The 17,414-nt window shown below is 44.0% G+C and overlaps 2 protein-coding genes across 8 annotated transcripts in view; one reads left to right on the plus strand and one right to left on the minus strand.

Moving 5' to 3' along the window:
• The window catches only part of LOC110503874 (max-binding protein MNT), a 34,500-nt gene extending 24,559 nt beyond the window's left edge, over window positions 1–9,941 (plus strand). For all 4 annotated transcript variants that reach the window (XM_021582444.3, XM_036961591.2, XM_090218470.1 and 1 more), the window contains 2 exons: window positions 3,509–3,701; window positions 7,307–9,941. In XM_021582444.3, the coding sequence (XP_021438119.3) occupies window positions 3,509–3,701; window positions 7,307–8,232 (1,119 nt within the window). In that variant the 3' untranslated portion in view covers window positions 8,233–9,941. The remainder of the gene's footprint in view (window positions 1–3,508; window positions 3,702–7,306) is intronic.
• A 746-nt stretch (window positions 9,942–10,687) lies between these two features.
• Window positions 10,688–17,414, minus strand: part of LOC110503875 (septin-4) — an 86,471-nt gene continuing 79,744 nt past the window's right edge. For all 4 annotated transcript variants that reach the window (XM_036961594.2, XM_090218474.1, XM_021582449.3 and 1 more), the window contains 5 exons: window positions 17,124–17,225; window positions 16,507–16,603; window positions 14,463–14,625; window positions 14,160–14,259; window positions 10,688–12,566 (listed from right to left, as the gene is read on the minus strand). In XM_036961594.2, coding sequence (XP_036817489.1) covers window positions 12,498–12,566; window positions 14,160–14,259; window positions 14,463–14,625; window positions 16,507–16,603; window positions 17,124–17,225 — 531 coding nt within the window. In that variant the 3' untranslated portion in view covers window positions 10,688–12,497. The remainder of the gene's footprint in view (window positions 12,567–14,159; window positions 14,260–14,462; window positions 14,626–16,506; window positions 16,604–17,123; window positions 17,226–17,414) is intronic.

Raw genomic sequence — 17,414 nt, forward strand, 5'->3', positions numbered from 1 at the left:
ATGGTAGGGACTTAGTAGTGGGTGGATCAATACAGGCTGATACTGAAGAGGTGCTGCCATGCTTTCTCTGGGTTCTTGTCATGCGTTCTGTAGTGTCCATCTGCGGTTCTTGGCCTGTTTATCAGGTACACCGTTTTTATCTAGTCTCACCCTAGCTGTTGCTGTGTGTTCTATGTTCTTGAATGGGGGAGAGGGGCAGCTATCCTTGCTGTCTAGACTGTGATAGTAGTACAGATTGCCTCGCAGAGTGTTTGCCTATCTTCAAGGACAGTATAGAACAGCTGTACCGATGGAAACTACAGCTAGTATAGCAAGCAGATAGAGGTGTGTTAATGTCTAGACGCAGATAGCTACTAGATGGCATAGTGACTGAGGTGGGGCCATAGTCGTTGTATCAGAGTGAGTTCAGTGGGTCTGGGTGTTTTTGTAGGGCAGTGAGTAGTACATACAGCATCTCTCTCCCTCTCTGTCTGAGTCATAGCACTAGGCATGTACAGCTGTGGCCCACAGAATTCCACCGTATGTTCTCATGAGCATGCTTGCAAAGACATGCCCCCACACTCGCATTCACATACGGCTGTCTCTGTGTTAGTGTTGGCTTTATGCCTGCGTTCTGCAACCGTTGTTATAGCATTGTTTATTTGGTCGCTGATGTATGTTTTTGATGCCTTTTTTAATATTCTACCATGGTACAGCTGGCGCACTGGGACAATGTGCTGCTTATCACCTGACGGGTTGCCAAGGAAACAATGGTGGTTTTCAGCTGTTGCCGTGACAACAAAATGGGGGGACTCCAGTATTTAATTTGTTGACATGAGGAATGCAGACAGGTCTGCGAGTAGAAGGTGGGGCAGGAGGGGTTGGGGGGATCTGATTGGAGCAGAGTGCTGTCGATGAGACAGACACACCTCCCTCTGAGGTCTGTCTAGGATAGGATAAATAGGTGACTCACCACCAGCCAGGCAGGGGAGTCTGCAGCAGTACGCCTTCTACTGGACTGATAGAGCCTTAAACACCAGACTGGCTGTCATAGTTGTTTTAACTGTACTCTGCCCTAACATTTCAATCAAGACAGAATGACACGTGCAGTCTAGAGCTAAAGACCAGATATCAGTCTCATCACACACACTTCACCTGTCCTATAGGCTGCATAGTGTCATCACACACTTCACCTGTCCTATAGGCTGCATAGTGTCATCACACACCTCACCTGTCCTATAGGCTGCATAGTGTCATCACACACTTCACCTGTCCTATAGGCTGCATAGTGTCATCACACACCTCACCTGTCCTATAGGCTGCATAGTGTCATCACACACACACCTCCTTTCTGTCCTCAGGGGTGAGGGAGCAGTTCACACATGTCAACTAGCTAGACAGGTCATTTATAGTAAGGAATAGGGTTTGTGTGCATGACAGCAGGGCATCCTATCTGAAGACCTGCAATTGGCCTGACATCTATTTATACTTCCATACTGTACAGTAATTGTACAAATGTAGAATTTGTACCTAGCCACACCTACCAGCTACATTATACACAGTTATAGGAAGTCCAGGTCTGTGAGCAAACAGCTTTATGGCTCTGTCATAGATGAGTCCAGCCTTTTGTAGCCTTGTCCTGATTGGCTAGCCTTGATTCTAGTCCTTTTAGCCTCGTTCTGATTGGTAATTCATGATTCTAGTCTTCTTAGCCTCCTGACTGGCTAGTCATGATTCCATCGTCTTCTGAACCTAGTCGTAATTGGGCAATACCCTTTGAGGAGGGAGAGTGAAACTTAATGTCTCTGTCTCTCATAAAGTCAATATAAAGATTTTGTGTCCATCATGGTGTTCTTCCTAGTTGTTTTTGGTCTCCCAGGCAGACCGACAGATGGTATAATCTCTATCCTTGCTGCCCTCCCTCGTACAGACCTGCCCCGCCCACTACAGCCTGTTTTGTCAGGCCTGTGACAGCTGACCAGAAAAGATAAACTAGGTCAGAGAGCCACTGCCCAGCACCTCTCTCTTTCCATGCTCCCTCCCTCTATCCAGGTCTCTCTCTCTGTTCTTCCTTTCACACAGTTGTGCTCCCTGCCCGGTCATGATGCTTGCTGTAATGTCTGTGTTGCTTCTGCTCATCCAGTCAAAGGAAGCAACAGACATGGAACTTTTCAGACATGGAAATGGCTTGCACAAGACTTTCTTTTAGACTGCTGCCAGTCCTATGAAATAGTTGTGAGTAATGCTTTCAGAGTAGTACATTAGTGTCCATGTGGTTTAAAACGATGGGAGGGGCCCGCATAAGGAGACATGCACACAGTTGATTCTTGTCTAACAACTGTAGTGCCACACTCACAGGAATTTCCTGTGATTCTCTGGAATCCCAACGTTTCTGGTCCTGGTACAAGTCTCGGCCATGAATGGCTCCTGTCTGGCCAGGCTTTGTTTTCCTCTGCTAATCTCCCCCTGTTTAGACTCACACACTGCTCGTCCCTCTGTTTAAATGGCTATATGACACTCCCATAAACATGAATGCAGCAGGAAGCCAGTTGCTCAACTCAACTCAGTCTACCGTGGAAGTGAAGTCGACGCAGTAGTGACTCATAATGACCTTCTGAAGAAACATTATCTAGACAGTACATTATCTATCGACTGTTGTAAACACTCAGGATGTGGCTGTGGTGTCGTTTTGATGGTAATATATGATTGACATAGTTTCTGTGCAGGGAGAGAGAAGGATCTCTTGGTCAGAGCATATAGCCCTGTCTCAATATGGATAGATGAAGTGGAGACCATGGGGTCAGGAAATGGTATTTGTGTTATGATTGGTTGTGTGATGTACTGTAACAGGCAGTAGAAAGAATAAACTGATGAGGGGCGGCTTGTTTGTCATGTTGATGAGAAGAGAAGAATGGTTTATGCAAGTGGTCCCCGCAGCTGTTGCTTAAACAGAGGCCTTTATTAGAGCTTACTTTAGATGAACGCAAATGGGGAGTTTTATGACAAATGGCATATCATATTTATTATGAAGGGGTAAACTCACATTGATGACCAATGACATTTGAAGTAGTCTCCAGCCAAGAGTGAAAATGTGGATGTTGCTGACTCTATTGAAGAAGTTGTGTGGAACGTGAAACTTCAGTTTAAAGTGATTATTATAATGAAAGAAACTTCAGTTTAAAGTGATTATTATAATGAAAGAAACTTCAGTTTAAAGTGATTATAATAATGAAAGAAACTTCAGTTTAAAGTGATTATTATAATGAAAGAAACTTCAGTTTAAAGTGATTATTATAATGAAAGAAACTTCAGTTTAAGGTGATTATAATAATGAAAGAAACTTCAGTTTAAAGTGATTATTATAATGAAAGAAACTTCAGTTTAAAGTGATTATTATAATGAAAGAAACTTCAGTTTAAAGTGATTATAATAATGAAAGCAAGCTTTCTGAAATATTTGATTTTCCTATTTATAAGTGTGTGAGTTTTAAACTGTACTGAGCCCTCTCCTCTTCCTCTGTGTCTTACAGACGTTAAAGCGCAAGGAGAAGGAGTATGAGCATGAGATGGAGAGACTGGCGCGGGAGAAAATCGCTACTCAGCAGCGATTGGCTGAGCTGAAGAACGAGCTGAGCCAATGGATGAATGTCATGGAGATCGACCGTGTTCTCAGACAGACGTTTCAGCCAGAAGACGACCAGGCTTCTACCTCTACTGCCTCAGGTACGCTCAATCAACCCATTAATCAGTCAAATTCATTTAGAAGCAGTTTATAAATAATGACACTAAACAGTTGTCACCAAGTACTTTACAGTAATCATACTTGTAGCGTGTACCTGGGTCTTTCTGTGAACTAGGGTACCAGTGGGGATTTCTTACACAGAACAACAAGTTGCAATTCATTGATGATAATCTGCCTTTTTTTCCCTTCATGTCATTACATTAAACCTATTGGATGTAAAGTCCCCTGTTTTGGAAACCTGTGTGGTTCTGGTTCCGGGTCCTACTGACATTTTCGCTTATAAATCGATCTATGGACACCATCGTAATAGGATGCATTGAGCGGTAGCCTTGATTCTCGGACACAGGAGTATCTATTTTTTGCCTGTGTGAAGCAGGATGTGATATCTGACACCACTTGAAGCTGGGATGTCCCTCCTACCGTTTAATTCGCTCTTCCAACTGTCCATCAACTCCTGGCGGAACCCGGTGCCACAGCCACTAACAATGTATATTTCTGGAATCCATACATTATAGCGCAGCAGGAGAGTGGTTTGTCGCTGTAGCACATTCCAAGATCGATTTTATAGCCAGTAATCTAAAATAATGAATAGATTTTAAACACAATTCTTTCTGTTTGTCGTAGACAGACAAGATTAATATGAGCTGAAAAGCGTGTTCCTAACGAGTACCCGGAAGCCAAGCTAGAGCTCTGTGCGACTTTCACAGAGATGGGGGCGAACCTTTTGATCGAGAGACCTTTAGAAAATATGCAATTTTTGACTTATGTAAAGACTTATGTATTTTACAGTTACAAGGTGAAGTCCAATAGTTTGTAATTTGATTATACTATATTTAGAAAGCATACAGTGGGGCAAAAAAGTATTGTCAGCCACCAATTGTGCAAGTTCTCCCACTTAAAAAGATGAGAGGCCTGTAACTTTCATCATAGTTACACTTAAACAATGAAAGACAAAATGAGGAAAAAAAATCCAGAAAATCACATTGACACCTGTCCACAACCTCAAATAGTCACACTCCAAACTCCACTATGGCCAAGACCAAAGAGCTGTCAAAGGACACCAGAAACAAAATTGTAGACCTGCACCAGGCTGGGAAGACTGAATCTGCAATGGGTAAGCAGCTTGGTTTGAAAAAATCAACTGTGGGAGCAATTATTAGGAAATGGAAGACATACAAGACCACTGATAATCTCCCTCGATCTGGGGCTCCACGCAAAATCTCACCCCATGGGGTCAAAATGATCACAAGAACAGTGAGCAAAAATCCCAGAACCACACGGGGGGCCCTAGTGAATGACCTGCAGAGAGATGGGACCAAAGTAACAAAGCCTACCATCAGTAACACACTACGCCGCCAGGGACTCAAATCCTGCAGTGCCAGATGTGTCCCCCTGCTTAAGCCAGTACATGTCCAGGCCCGTCTGAAGTTTGCTAGAGAGCATTTGGATGATCCAGAAGAAGATTGGGAGAATGTCATATGGTCAGATGAAACCAAAGTATAACTTTTTGGTAAAAACTCAACTCGTCGTGTTTGGAGGACAAAGAATGCTGAGTTGCATCCAAAGAACACCATACCTACTGTGAAGCATGGGGGTGGAAAGATCATGCTTTGGGGATGTTTTTCTGCAAAGGGACCAGGACGACTGATCCGTGTAAAGGAAAGAATGAATGGGGCCATGTATCGTGAGATTTTGAGTGAAAACCTCCTTCCATCAGCAAGGGCATTGAAGATGAAACGTGGCTGGGTCTTTCAGCATGACAATGATCCCAAACACACCGCCCGGGCAACGAAGTAGTGGCTTCATAAGAAACATTTCAAGGTCCTGGAGTGGCCTAGCCAGTCTCCAGATCTCAACCCCATAGAAAATCTTTGGAGGGAGTTGAAAGTCCATGTTGCCCAGCAACAGCCCCAAAACATCACTGCTCTAGAGGAGATCTGTATGGAGGAATGGGCCAAAATACCAGCGTGTGAAAACCTTGTGAAGACTTACAGAAAACGTTTGACCTCTGTCATTGCCAACAAAGGGTATATAACAAAGTACTGAGATAACTTTTGTTATTGACCGAATACTTATTTTCCAGCATAATTTGAAACTACAATGCCATTTTATACACCACTCCAATTAAACTACAATGCCATTTTATACACCACTCCAATGAAACTACAATGCCATTTTATACACCACTCCAATGAAACTACAATGCCATTATTTCAGCAATTTATGGCAGTGCAAGTTGTCATTATCATATATTAATCAGTTAAATTAGACATTGAACTTGAGTCCTGGATCTAACTGACAGTTTTTTTTTTTTTTTTCTATTGAGATCTCAGAAATGCAGTAACTACATGACATTTTCTGTCTCCTTATGTTACGGGGTGAAAACAGTTTTCATGGGTGCACAAATCCAAAAGAACGTAAGCATTGCAAAATGTAATGCTTCTAACTGAAAGAGTCACCTTGATACTGTCATTAACGTGGTTCTTCAATAATTATGCATAATACTTGTTGGATGCCAATTTGGTGTCCAGCTGATATTTTCACACATCTGATCCGGGAAGGACATTTCCAAAAGACAGTCAAGTGATTAACAGCTTTTGCACACACCAAGTGCTACAGTAAAGGTGTTTGTGATGAATGTCCAGAATATTTTTGTCTCAGGCGATATGCCATTGAAGACCGTTGTGCCTGGATCCACATTGGATCTGATATCCCTAGCGAATTGATGTTGTCTGCTTGATTTACAGCAGGGTCTCGTTAGATTTAAAAGAGGAAGCATCAAGGTAATGAGTTTGTCCAATCCCAGGCACAAAAACTGTCTACTGTGCGCAATTGTGTAGGATGGCCTATTGTGCAACACCCAACACTATTCCTATGAATTATTCTGGATATAATGATGACAAATTACATAGCTTAGTGGGCTTATTCATAATTTAATCTGGTAATGAAATGACGTGTTTCATTTTCCATGTTAAACAATACAAGGGGCTTGAAGTAGACTACATGAACTTGGCTTTCCATACAAATCCTTCCATTAGAAACATGTCTGGGATTGAAATGGTGAGATTTAGTTCTATTGCTATTCATGGTTTATGTGTCGGCCACATTGGTTACATATATAAAAACATCGCTATGCATCCAATCTATTTAGACAGGTAATAATAATATCAAGGCCTAAAAATGCATTATTGGTAATGGCTTACTTTATGAATGGGGAGGGGTTTTATATTAGGCACTATGTACAATTTATATACATTGTATAACATTGAGGTCCTTCACAATTCCAGTGCTTGGAAAAAGTCCCTGAAAGTCTTGACTTTAAGCAGGGTTCATTAGCAAGTTAAAGGATGTATTGTTGTTGTATAGCTGGAGTTATGTGCCAATTTGCATATTCACTTTCATTCCTCTAAGTACACGTGGAACTTCATGAAAATAATTTTTGTTTCCCCCCCATTATTTATAGTAAGACCCATCTACACTTGTTCCTACACAGTGTTATAAGAATGTACAAAGCGATGAAATCTGAGATGTAATTTGCTTTTACAATCAAAGGTAAAGTTATTAACGTGTTCTTTCTGTGTCCCAGAGGGTGAAGACGACATGGATGAAGAGAATGTTCCGGCAGCACCGACAGCCTTACCCACCATGCCTCAACAAGCCATACAGCCTGAGTTGTGCAAGACTGTGACCCCCACTCCCATAACCCCCACTACCTCCAACCTCACCCAACACATCTCTAGCCAACACAAGGCCCAAACACACCCCCAGCCCCAGCTTCACCCCCACCTGCTGTCAGCCCTGCCTGTCTCAGCCCCAACATCCAGCATCACCACCACCCCTATCCAGGCCCTCCTATCGGCCCACACACACATCGTAACCTCCCCTAGCACCCTCTTCCCTGCCCACACACACATCGTAACCTCTCCTAGCACCCTCTTCCCTGCCCACACACACATCGTAACCTCTCCTAGCACCCTCTTCCCGGCCCACACACACATCGTAACCTCCCCTAGCACCCTCTTCCCGGCTCACACACACATGGTAAAGGCCCCCAGCCTGCAGCCCACGGTCATCGCCCACGGCTCGGCTTCCCACGCCTCCGTCATCCAGGCCGTCAACCACGTCATCCAGGCCCAGACTTCATCTGGAGGAGCCAAGCACCTCACCCACCTAGCCCCCTCCTCCTCAGCCTCCATGCAGCTGGCCCCAGGGCACCACCAGCCCATCGGACACATCACCGTCCACCCTGTTACCCACCTGGGCCAGCACCATCTACCCACCATCTACCCCCAACCTGTGGCTGTCACCCAGCCAGCCATGGTGGGCCACATCACCCATACCATCACCCATGCTCAGGTCAATGGTACTGTCCCCAACCAGGGCACAACCACCATCATGGGAAAGCAGATGGGAGTTGGTGCCCAGGTGGTGGCACATCACCCACAGCTGCTGAACCCTGTAACTATGGTGACCATGCCCTCATTCCCCGTTAGCACTTTGAAGCTAGCCTGATTTCTGAACCAGGCCAGAGCCATCCTGAAGCTAGCCTGAGAACCAAGGACATGAACAGGCCACACCCACCCTGAGGTGGCCAGAGTCAGACCTGGAGACCATCTGCCTCAGAGCAGACCAGCCGGACAGGAGCCAGCCCAGACTCCGAGCCCAAGGCAGGCCCAGAGCGAGGCAGGCACCAGGACTACTGTACTGACAAACAAATGGAAAGTCTTCATACTGAACGCAGTTCCTATATTCACTGATGAATCACAAGCTGCATTATTAACTGAGGCAGTACAGCTGTCTATAAGGAGTAACTCAGAACATTCCAAAAAGAAACCTCTTTATAATGGTTGAGGTAAAAGAGCCAATGTTGTTGTTGGGCTGAGTACGATGTCCAGGAGGATCATCTTGATGTTATTGTACAGGATGCAGTGGAGAGGATCACATAGATACATTTTATCTGGCCCTCAGTGTTCATATCTGCAGAAGCAAAACAGCAGCTAAGAGTGAGAGAAGGGAGTCCTCGAATGTTGAATGCAGTCAGACCTGCATATATTCACTCCAGATCGGTTTTATATTTCTGCTACATGTATTCCACAGCCAAGAGTATTTAAAAACCACACTACAAATGACTGATGGTGCCACTATCAAGCACCAAGGTATTAGATTTAACTGAAGTCTACCACTAATGCCAGGGCATATATCTACCAATCATCTGAGTGCTGATCTACGATCTGTCCATATAATCTTATTCATTATGATTTAAAAGACTAAACTGATTCTAGACAAGCACTCTGAGGCGCTTTGTGGATACGGACCCTGATGTGACCATTCATAAGGCAAAGCGTCCAATTTCAGACGTGCTGAATTGGGGTCAGAGAGACAGACAGGCAGTGTGTGATTGGTGGCGTGTCAGCATGGGATCAGTTTGTGTGTGTGCTCTAACAACTAAGCACCATAAAGGACCACATTGAGAATATGATTGCAGGGACCTCCCCCTCTACCCAGGCACATGGCTGTGGAGTCTAACCTAAAACATGGCCTGGCCTAGCCATGCCATGTGCTCCCCTCCGACTGCAGCACTGTCATATGGCTCCACAGGCTCCCCCTGCTGGTAAAACAAAAACTGCATGTAAAACACAATGGGCAGACTATTTTGTAATGACATGTATTCAGTGGATGTGGCCCAAGCAGGAATCCAACCCAAAATGTCAGCATTCCCACCATGCACATGTGAACGTGATGACTTTTCATAAAACTGAACAACCACTCAATTTAGCACAGGATGAAAATGACAATACTCAAGTGACTACATATTGCCTCATTTGTTTTACTAATAGCAGGAACCAGCATAGCAGGCACAAGCACTGCAAATCGTTCCTGGAGTATATATATATCTATGTGTAATATAGTGAGGAATGTCTTGTTTATTGATTGTGTTGCAGCAGTGAACTTGTTAAAACAAAGGCCTTTGGCAGTGTCATGGTAGAGAATTTAAATGAGGCAGTTTGGGGTTAAACGACATTGTAGGGCAGTCACCTACGAAGCTCTGACATCTTTCTCCACCAACCATATTATCTGGTATGCCTGGTCATAACGTATCTAGATTCTCAATGTTTGCCTTCCACTACACTATTATGACAACCTGTGTAGCCAACATTAAACTTTTAACTTCTAGCACTTTGATCTGCTACTTAACCACAATTAAACTGGTTTACAAATGGTGTCCCTCTTCACTTAATCTGAATGTTTGTGGGAACAGTGGACATGGTAGGAGTCTTCATATTAATGAAAAATTGAATGGATTGTGTGTAAGATTTCTGTTGCATGTAGATTGATTTGGGTTCATAGATTTTTATGCTAGCCGTTTTCTGGGATAACATTGTTTTCCCTTTGGGTAGTTCTATATTGCCTGTACATTTTGGGTTGCGTTTAGATCGTATTGTCCATTATGTAAAAAGAGGAAAAACATTATGCTTAAGATACTTAACTTCTTGCTTTGGTCAATTTCATAATATTTGTGGTAGGCTCAATCAGCAACACCATCAAAATACAAAGTAAGAGTAGTAGAAAATATCTAGGATGAAGTTAAGATGCAGATTTTTTTTTACTACAATTCATTGAATCCTTTCTCTTCCTCATGACTTTATAAAGGCCCGGGTTCAATACGAGCACGTTTTGTCCAAAATGCAAATTCCCTCGTTAGCAGAGCCCATATTCACAGTAAATGCTGCATATGTCGGATTAATTGGCGCATTGTCCAAATCTGAGATTGAAATGAATCCCGGCCAAAGTTATTTATCTAATAAATATTCCAAAACGTAGTATGACAAAAAGGACATTCTTATAAAACATGGGGGAAAATGTCCTGTCCTTGCGATTTTGGACTGGGTCTCTAGGTGAATCTAAGCATTGATGGCGGGGAGGAGGGTAAATAAAAAATATAATCAATGTTGCTTACAAAGAGAAATACACATTGAAATATTTTATTCTCATTTAAACAATTTTCTGGCATATTTTCATACAATCCAAAACATGTATCTCATGACTTGTTCCTTGTGAATGACCTCATATTTGCACCCGAGGAAAATAAATACACAACTATTCATCTTATAACAAAACTTATTTAAAGCCAAAATTATTGTGGGGACACGTGGAAGTTGAAAACGCCTAAATAATAATTACATGATTTCTTGTTTTGACTGCATAATAAAACCATCCACTCAAACATATGTACTTCACAAGAGTAGGTGTATACTTACTGTCCACAATCAACATCAAGTCTACGGAGTACATCAACCCATGAATGAAGGCTTGCTATGTCAGACACTTCTAGAAGATACGAGGCGATCCGGTCATTCTCTAACCCCTGACATCCGGCAGAATTAAGGGGCTTGTCCTGTCTGCTTGGTCCCCAGGCCAGCATCTCTTGACTGGCACTTAAGTAGCTCAAGCCTGCTCTTTTCTCCTTTTGGGTCGTGTTCAGTAAAAAAATATGTAATAATTCTACGGGGAGTTACTGCCTGAACTTGTCCATTCGGGCTGGGATTCAGTCCGATCTCGGGTTTTAAAAAGGCAATGTCCCCCACGTTTGCTGAGATCCTATCACGTAAATGTGCATGTCAGCTCAATCTGAAATTGCCTTTAAAAGTCACAATGTCTATAATCGGATTGAATCCCATTCTAAGAACACACATTTTGGTTTTTGCTGCAAAAAGTTTTAACAAGATCCTGAACACGACCCTGGAGAGCTGCAAGTCAACAATATTCCAGGAAACTCAATCTATCATTACAGATATCAGAACTGTAAGTAGTGGGTTTCCTTTGTCAGTTAAATACAAGAACAAACAACCCAGATTTGAGCATGCTAGAACTGGAAACATGAAGGAAACTAATTAGCCCTATTAACATACATTTGTCCAAAAACACACAACACTACTTCAGTAACATTTGTCATTCATTCCACAACAAGGAATTTCTTGCTATTCTGTGTAGCAATGCAAATAAAATAATTACAAGTGATAGATGCAATCCTGTAATAGTAAAAAAAAGATTCCCATCTACAGTATTGACCTTTTAAAAATGCTCTTGGGAAAAAATTGTGCATGACAAAAAAATACAAATCTGGCAGGCCAACCTCCCTCAAACCATACCTTGTCTAGGTTGGTTAAGACCACACATCTAAACTTGTTACAATATAAACTTTCAAACACCTAGCAGAGGGACAGGACAACACATGCTCTACAGTCTATCCCTTAACCAATGTCAGGGGTTAGAGTTCACTAAGGAGAAACATCAAGGAACATTAGCGACAAAACTGGAAGGCAAAAAGTTATCTTTTGACAAGACCACATATAAACTATGGGTGGAAGGCAGGCAGGCAGGACCCGGCCATAACCCTGTAAGGACAAGCAGGTGGTTAGGTCTGTGCTGTCCGGACCGGTGTTGTGCTCTAGCAATGGCACCTGACAGGGGTGCCCGTTATTACTGTTAGAGTTTCCACAACAGGTGTGGAGATGCAAGGCTTCCATGTTGTTGGAAGAAGAAACTTCTCACCATGCCAACTCCTGTCTGTAAAATGCCTCATGCCTGGTCTTGGATCAGTCTCTGATAGTGAGGGTTATTGACTAAATGAGGAGTGGTGGCAGTTGGGGTTGGATGAGCTGGAGCAGACAATGTTTGTGGACTAGAGTAGAGTGGTACTAGGGGTGCCCACCCTAGTAGTGGAAAGAAGGGGCCTATATTTACACAGGGGAAAGGGGTTCTAGTAGTAGCCTTGGTTAATAGGCCTCCTTCTGCGTGTGCATCTGTTCCTGGATCTTTGTGAGCATCTCTTGCATTCGCCGCAACTGTAGAGAGAAGAGGCCATTGTCAGTCAAACACACTCGAAATGCAGCAATACAAAACTCCACAAGTGGGGACTGAGGAGATGCTCACAGGGTTTAGAACCTCATACCAACGTATTACTTCCATGTGAGTGCACCAATAACCAAGAGCTACCAATCACAACAAAGCCAGCTATGTGACAACAGATCAATAGGATTCCCCATACCAGACTATCAGATTGTTAAGTCATATTGATGGATTCCTATAATGCTAAACATTACTTTCACATTTGCACAGATCTGACCGTCTCAGAACACTACAAATGCTGAAGTAGTGATTGCCAACATTTCATGGCTGCAATGTAGGTGGCCTGGAACACAACCATTACTTCCACATGACTGCACCAATAACCAAGCGGTATCCAATCACAACCAAGCCAAAAGTGCTGACAGATAACTGATTGATACGATTTGCCACCCCAGTCTATTCTGTCTTCAAACCATGTGACCCGATGATGGATGCGTGTGTTAATTCATGTATACAGTCCAGGTGGCCTGGAAAACACCCATTACTTCTACGTCACTGCACCAATGACCAAGCCCTATCCAATGACCACCAAGCCAGTGGAGAACAACTGATTGATACGATTTGGCACCCCATTCGCTCTGTCTGGAGACCACGTAAACGAGCCTGGTGACTGTGTATGTTCAGTCAAGTACACACATTAATTTCCGTAATTACTACATGTAAAGCCTGTTAATTCAATACTGTGATATGCAGTATGAGTGAGAAAGATATGGTGCTTGCAGACACGCATTTGCCCTGCATAGCATCCCCCCCAATCCCACACGCATATCGAAATTATGGCGACAGTTTTGTGTTTAAACGTTTAAACAATGGAAAGGGTTACAAAAATGAGGAAAAAAACAGAAAATAATGTATAATTATTTTAATGGCTCATGTCATTCAGGGGGGAATCTACCTTGAATTTTGCGTAAATGATGCACTGATATCAATGGAAGAGCTGCGCCAAAACTCAAGTTGCGCACGTGGGTCACAGGGTATTGTATTCGAAATCTCAGGTTAGGGCATTTTTGTTGAGGTAGTGTTAACCTTAAAGAACTTCATCAGCTTTTAATCATAAAACAAATAACATAAATAAATAATTATATGAAATTGGCACCATGGTGCATTCGGACAGGGACAAACTCAAACAGGGAGAAGAGAACCAGGGCTTCTTTCCATCTACAACACTACTCTACCCAGGCAATGTGACCTGGCATATTATATTCTACAGCCAGACCTGGGTTCAAATAGTATTTGAATATAAAACATTATTTGTACTCAGATCTAGTCTAGTCTTCTCCTACAGTTCATGTGCATCCCAGGGCTGGGTGCTGTTGTAGGGGCCGACTGTCACCCCTGACCCTTCCTCAAACCAGACCACAATCCCACCACCTGACTGGGGTCTTCAGGGGCACCTGCATGTATGGATGGAATGTATATACTGTATGACTGACAGCCTGGAGGACTCAGGAGGCCTCAGGTTCAGCCCCTGGATCTAGACCTGGGTCAGAGTGGGGTTCTAGAGTTGGGTCTGAGTGTCGTCGTGGTACCTCTTCGTCTTTCTCTCGGATCAGCTTCTCCGTCTCTGTGTCTGTGGTACTTGGTATCACAGGGATGGGGAAGTCTGTGCCGCTCTCCCTGGTCAGTTTACTAAGGTAGTAGAGTAGAGTGGAGAAAGACAATATGGTTAACAGTATGTGGGTGTATATGTTGTTAGAGTTCGTGACTATATGTTAGTGTGAATTGTACTTGAGCTACATTATGTATGTATAGGAGTAACAATATGTGCAGCCTTAAGATACCTGATCGAAGCTATAAACAACATATGACTGGCAGTGTGTGTGTGTCCGTACTTGCGGTTGCGTTCCTTCACCACCATGCGGGTCATGCTCTGAATGCAGTGAGCCCTGTAGTTCTCATAGTGGGTCTCCCGTGTCACATCCTTCAGGTCCTGCATGTGTGTCCTCACCAACATGTTCCTCAGCTTCACAAAGTCACAGTGCGCCGAGTTCTCCACTGTCAAGAGTAACAGAGTGTTAGGTTAGGGCAGTGTTTCCCTAAACCTCTCATGTCCACATCCCGGTTCAACCCTAAACCTGTTCTTCAACTACCCTAACCGTAGTCTACATCCACTACCCTAGTCTACAACCACTACCCTAGTCTACAACCACTACCCTAGTCTACAACCACTATCATAACCCCAGTCTACAACCACTACCCTAGTCTACAACCACTACCACAGTCTACAACCACTATCATAACCCCAGTCTACAACCACTACCCCAGTCTACAACCACTATCATAACCCCAGTCTACAACCACTACCCCAGTCTACAACCACTATCATAACCCCAGTCTACAACCACTACCCTAGTCTACAACCACTACCATAACCCCAGTCTACAACCACTACCATAACCTCAGTCTACAACCACTACCCCAGTCTACAACCACTATCATAACCCCAGTCTACAACCACTACCCTAGTCTACAACCACTATCATAACCCCAGTCTACAACCACTACCCTAGTCTACAACCACTATCATAACCCCAGTCTACAACCACTACCCTAGTCTACAACCACTATCATAACCCCAGTCTACAACCATAACCCCAGTCTACAACCACTACCATAACCTCAGTCTACAACCACTACCCCAGTCTACAACCACTATCATAACCCCAGTCTACAACCACTACCCCAGTCTACAACCACTATCATAACCCCAGTCTACAACCACTACCCCAGTCTACAACCACTATCATAACCCCAGTCTACAACCACTACCCTAGTCTACAACCACTATCATAACCCCAGTCTACAACCACTATCATAACCCCAGTCTACAACCACTACCCCAGTCTACAACCACTATCATAACCCCAGTCTACAACCACTACCCTAGTCTACAACCACTATCATAACCCCAGTCTACAACCACTATCATAACCCCAGTCTACAACCACTATCATAACCCCAGTCTACAACCACTATCATAACCCCAGTCTACAACCACTACCCTAGTCTACAACCACTATCATAACCCCAGTCTACAACCACTATCATAACCCCAGTCTACAACCACTATCATAACCCCAGTCTACAACCACTACCCTAGTCTACAACCACTACCCCAGTCTACAACCACTATCACAACCCCAGTCTACAACCACTACCCCAGTCTACAACCACTACCATAACCCCAGTCTACAACCACTACCATAACCTCAGTCTACAACCACTACCCCAGTCTACAACCACTACCATAACCTCAGTCTCCAACCACTACCATAACCTCAGTCTCCAACCACTACCCCAGTCTCCAACCACTACCCCAGTCTCCAACCACTACCCCAGTCTCCAACCACTACCCCAGTCTCCAACCACTACCCCAGTCTCCAACCACTACCCCAGTCTCCAACCACTACCCCAGTCTACAACCACTACCCCAGTCTACAACCACTACCCCAGTCTACAACCACTACCCCAGTCTCCAACCACTACCCCAGTCTACAACCACTACCCTAGTCTACAACTACTACCCTAACCCTAGTCTACAACCACTACCCTAACCTACAACCACTACCCTAACCATAGTCTACAACCACTACCATAGTCTACAACCACTACCCTAGTCTACAACCACTACCCTAACCTACAACCACTACCCTAACCTACAACCACTACCATAACCCCAGTCTACAACCACTACCCCAGTCTACAACCACTACCCCAGTCTACAACCACTACCCCAGTCTACAACCACTACCCCAGTCTACAACCACTACCCCAGTCTACAACCACTACCCTAACCCTAGCTTCATGTCCACATCCCAGTTCAACCCTAACATAATAAGACCCCGACACACAATAACTAAATAATGATGGTGTTACCTTCCACGATGCCCCAGGGATAAAGACGACCCCGGACCCTCTTCCCTTTGGCCTCCACCACCGTGTTGCTGCCGATCACCGCAAACGGTATACTGTCCTGGAGGAGGGAGACAGGGGTAGGGAGAGAGAGCAGGAGAGGTGAATATGAATGAAGTGAATAAAGTACAAAGAGGGAGGAATATATCTGTGGTTATGATGAGGTAATGCAGTCAGTGGAAAATGCTGCATTGCAGATCTACCCATTTCTCCATCTCTCTCTCCCCCCTACTTTGAATGGACAGAGCACACCGTCAGGGCACTTGAGGTCACAGACAAGGTTCTATGAGGGGGAGAGACTGAGACACCATTTATCTACCAAAACAACATTCTGGCCTGTCCTGGCTGCACAGACACAGCCTGCCCTCTAATGCACAGGTGCACACAGAGATGAATAGAATTCACAAACAGATGACTTTAAGGCTGTGTGCTCAATAATAACATGGTTACGGACATCTGTAATCTGGGTTTCCTAAACCTGCATTCCTGTACTGCAGACAGGTTGTTTATGATGACTAGTGTCCTTTAGGTTGCCATACTTCCTCAACTAGTGATGTGAGGTTTGGATAAATGTGGTTCACCTTGAGCTCCTGATCCTGCTGTTTGAAGTCCTCGTCCTCATCAGAGTCACAGTCTGGGAACTGGTAGATCTTAATCCCATACTGCTGGATCTCCTCTCGGATCTACAGGAAGATGGAGGGACAGAGAGAAGAGGATTCAACTACTGTTTCAAATCCTGTGATTGAGGATGGACAAAAGAACAAGGAGCAAAAACAAATCCATCAAAACAGCCACCTGGAAATAAAAATAGATGTTTCAGAAATTTGCTGAAACCAATGTCCCCCGTCCATTTCTTATTTGTACAGAGCCAT

Source organism: Oncorhynchus mykiss, chromosome 24 (genome assembly GCF_057628025.1).
Source record: "Oncorhynchus mykiss isolate SJ-2025 chromosome 24, ASM5762802v1, whole genome shotgun sequence".
Classification (NCBI taxonomy): Eukaryota; Metazoa; Chordata; class Actinopteri; order Salmoniformes; family Salmonidae; genus Oncorhynchus; species Oncorhynchus mykiss.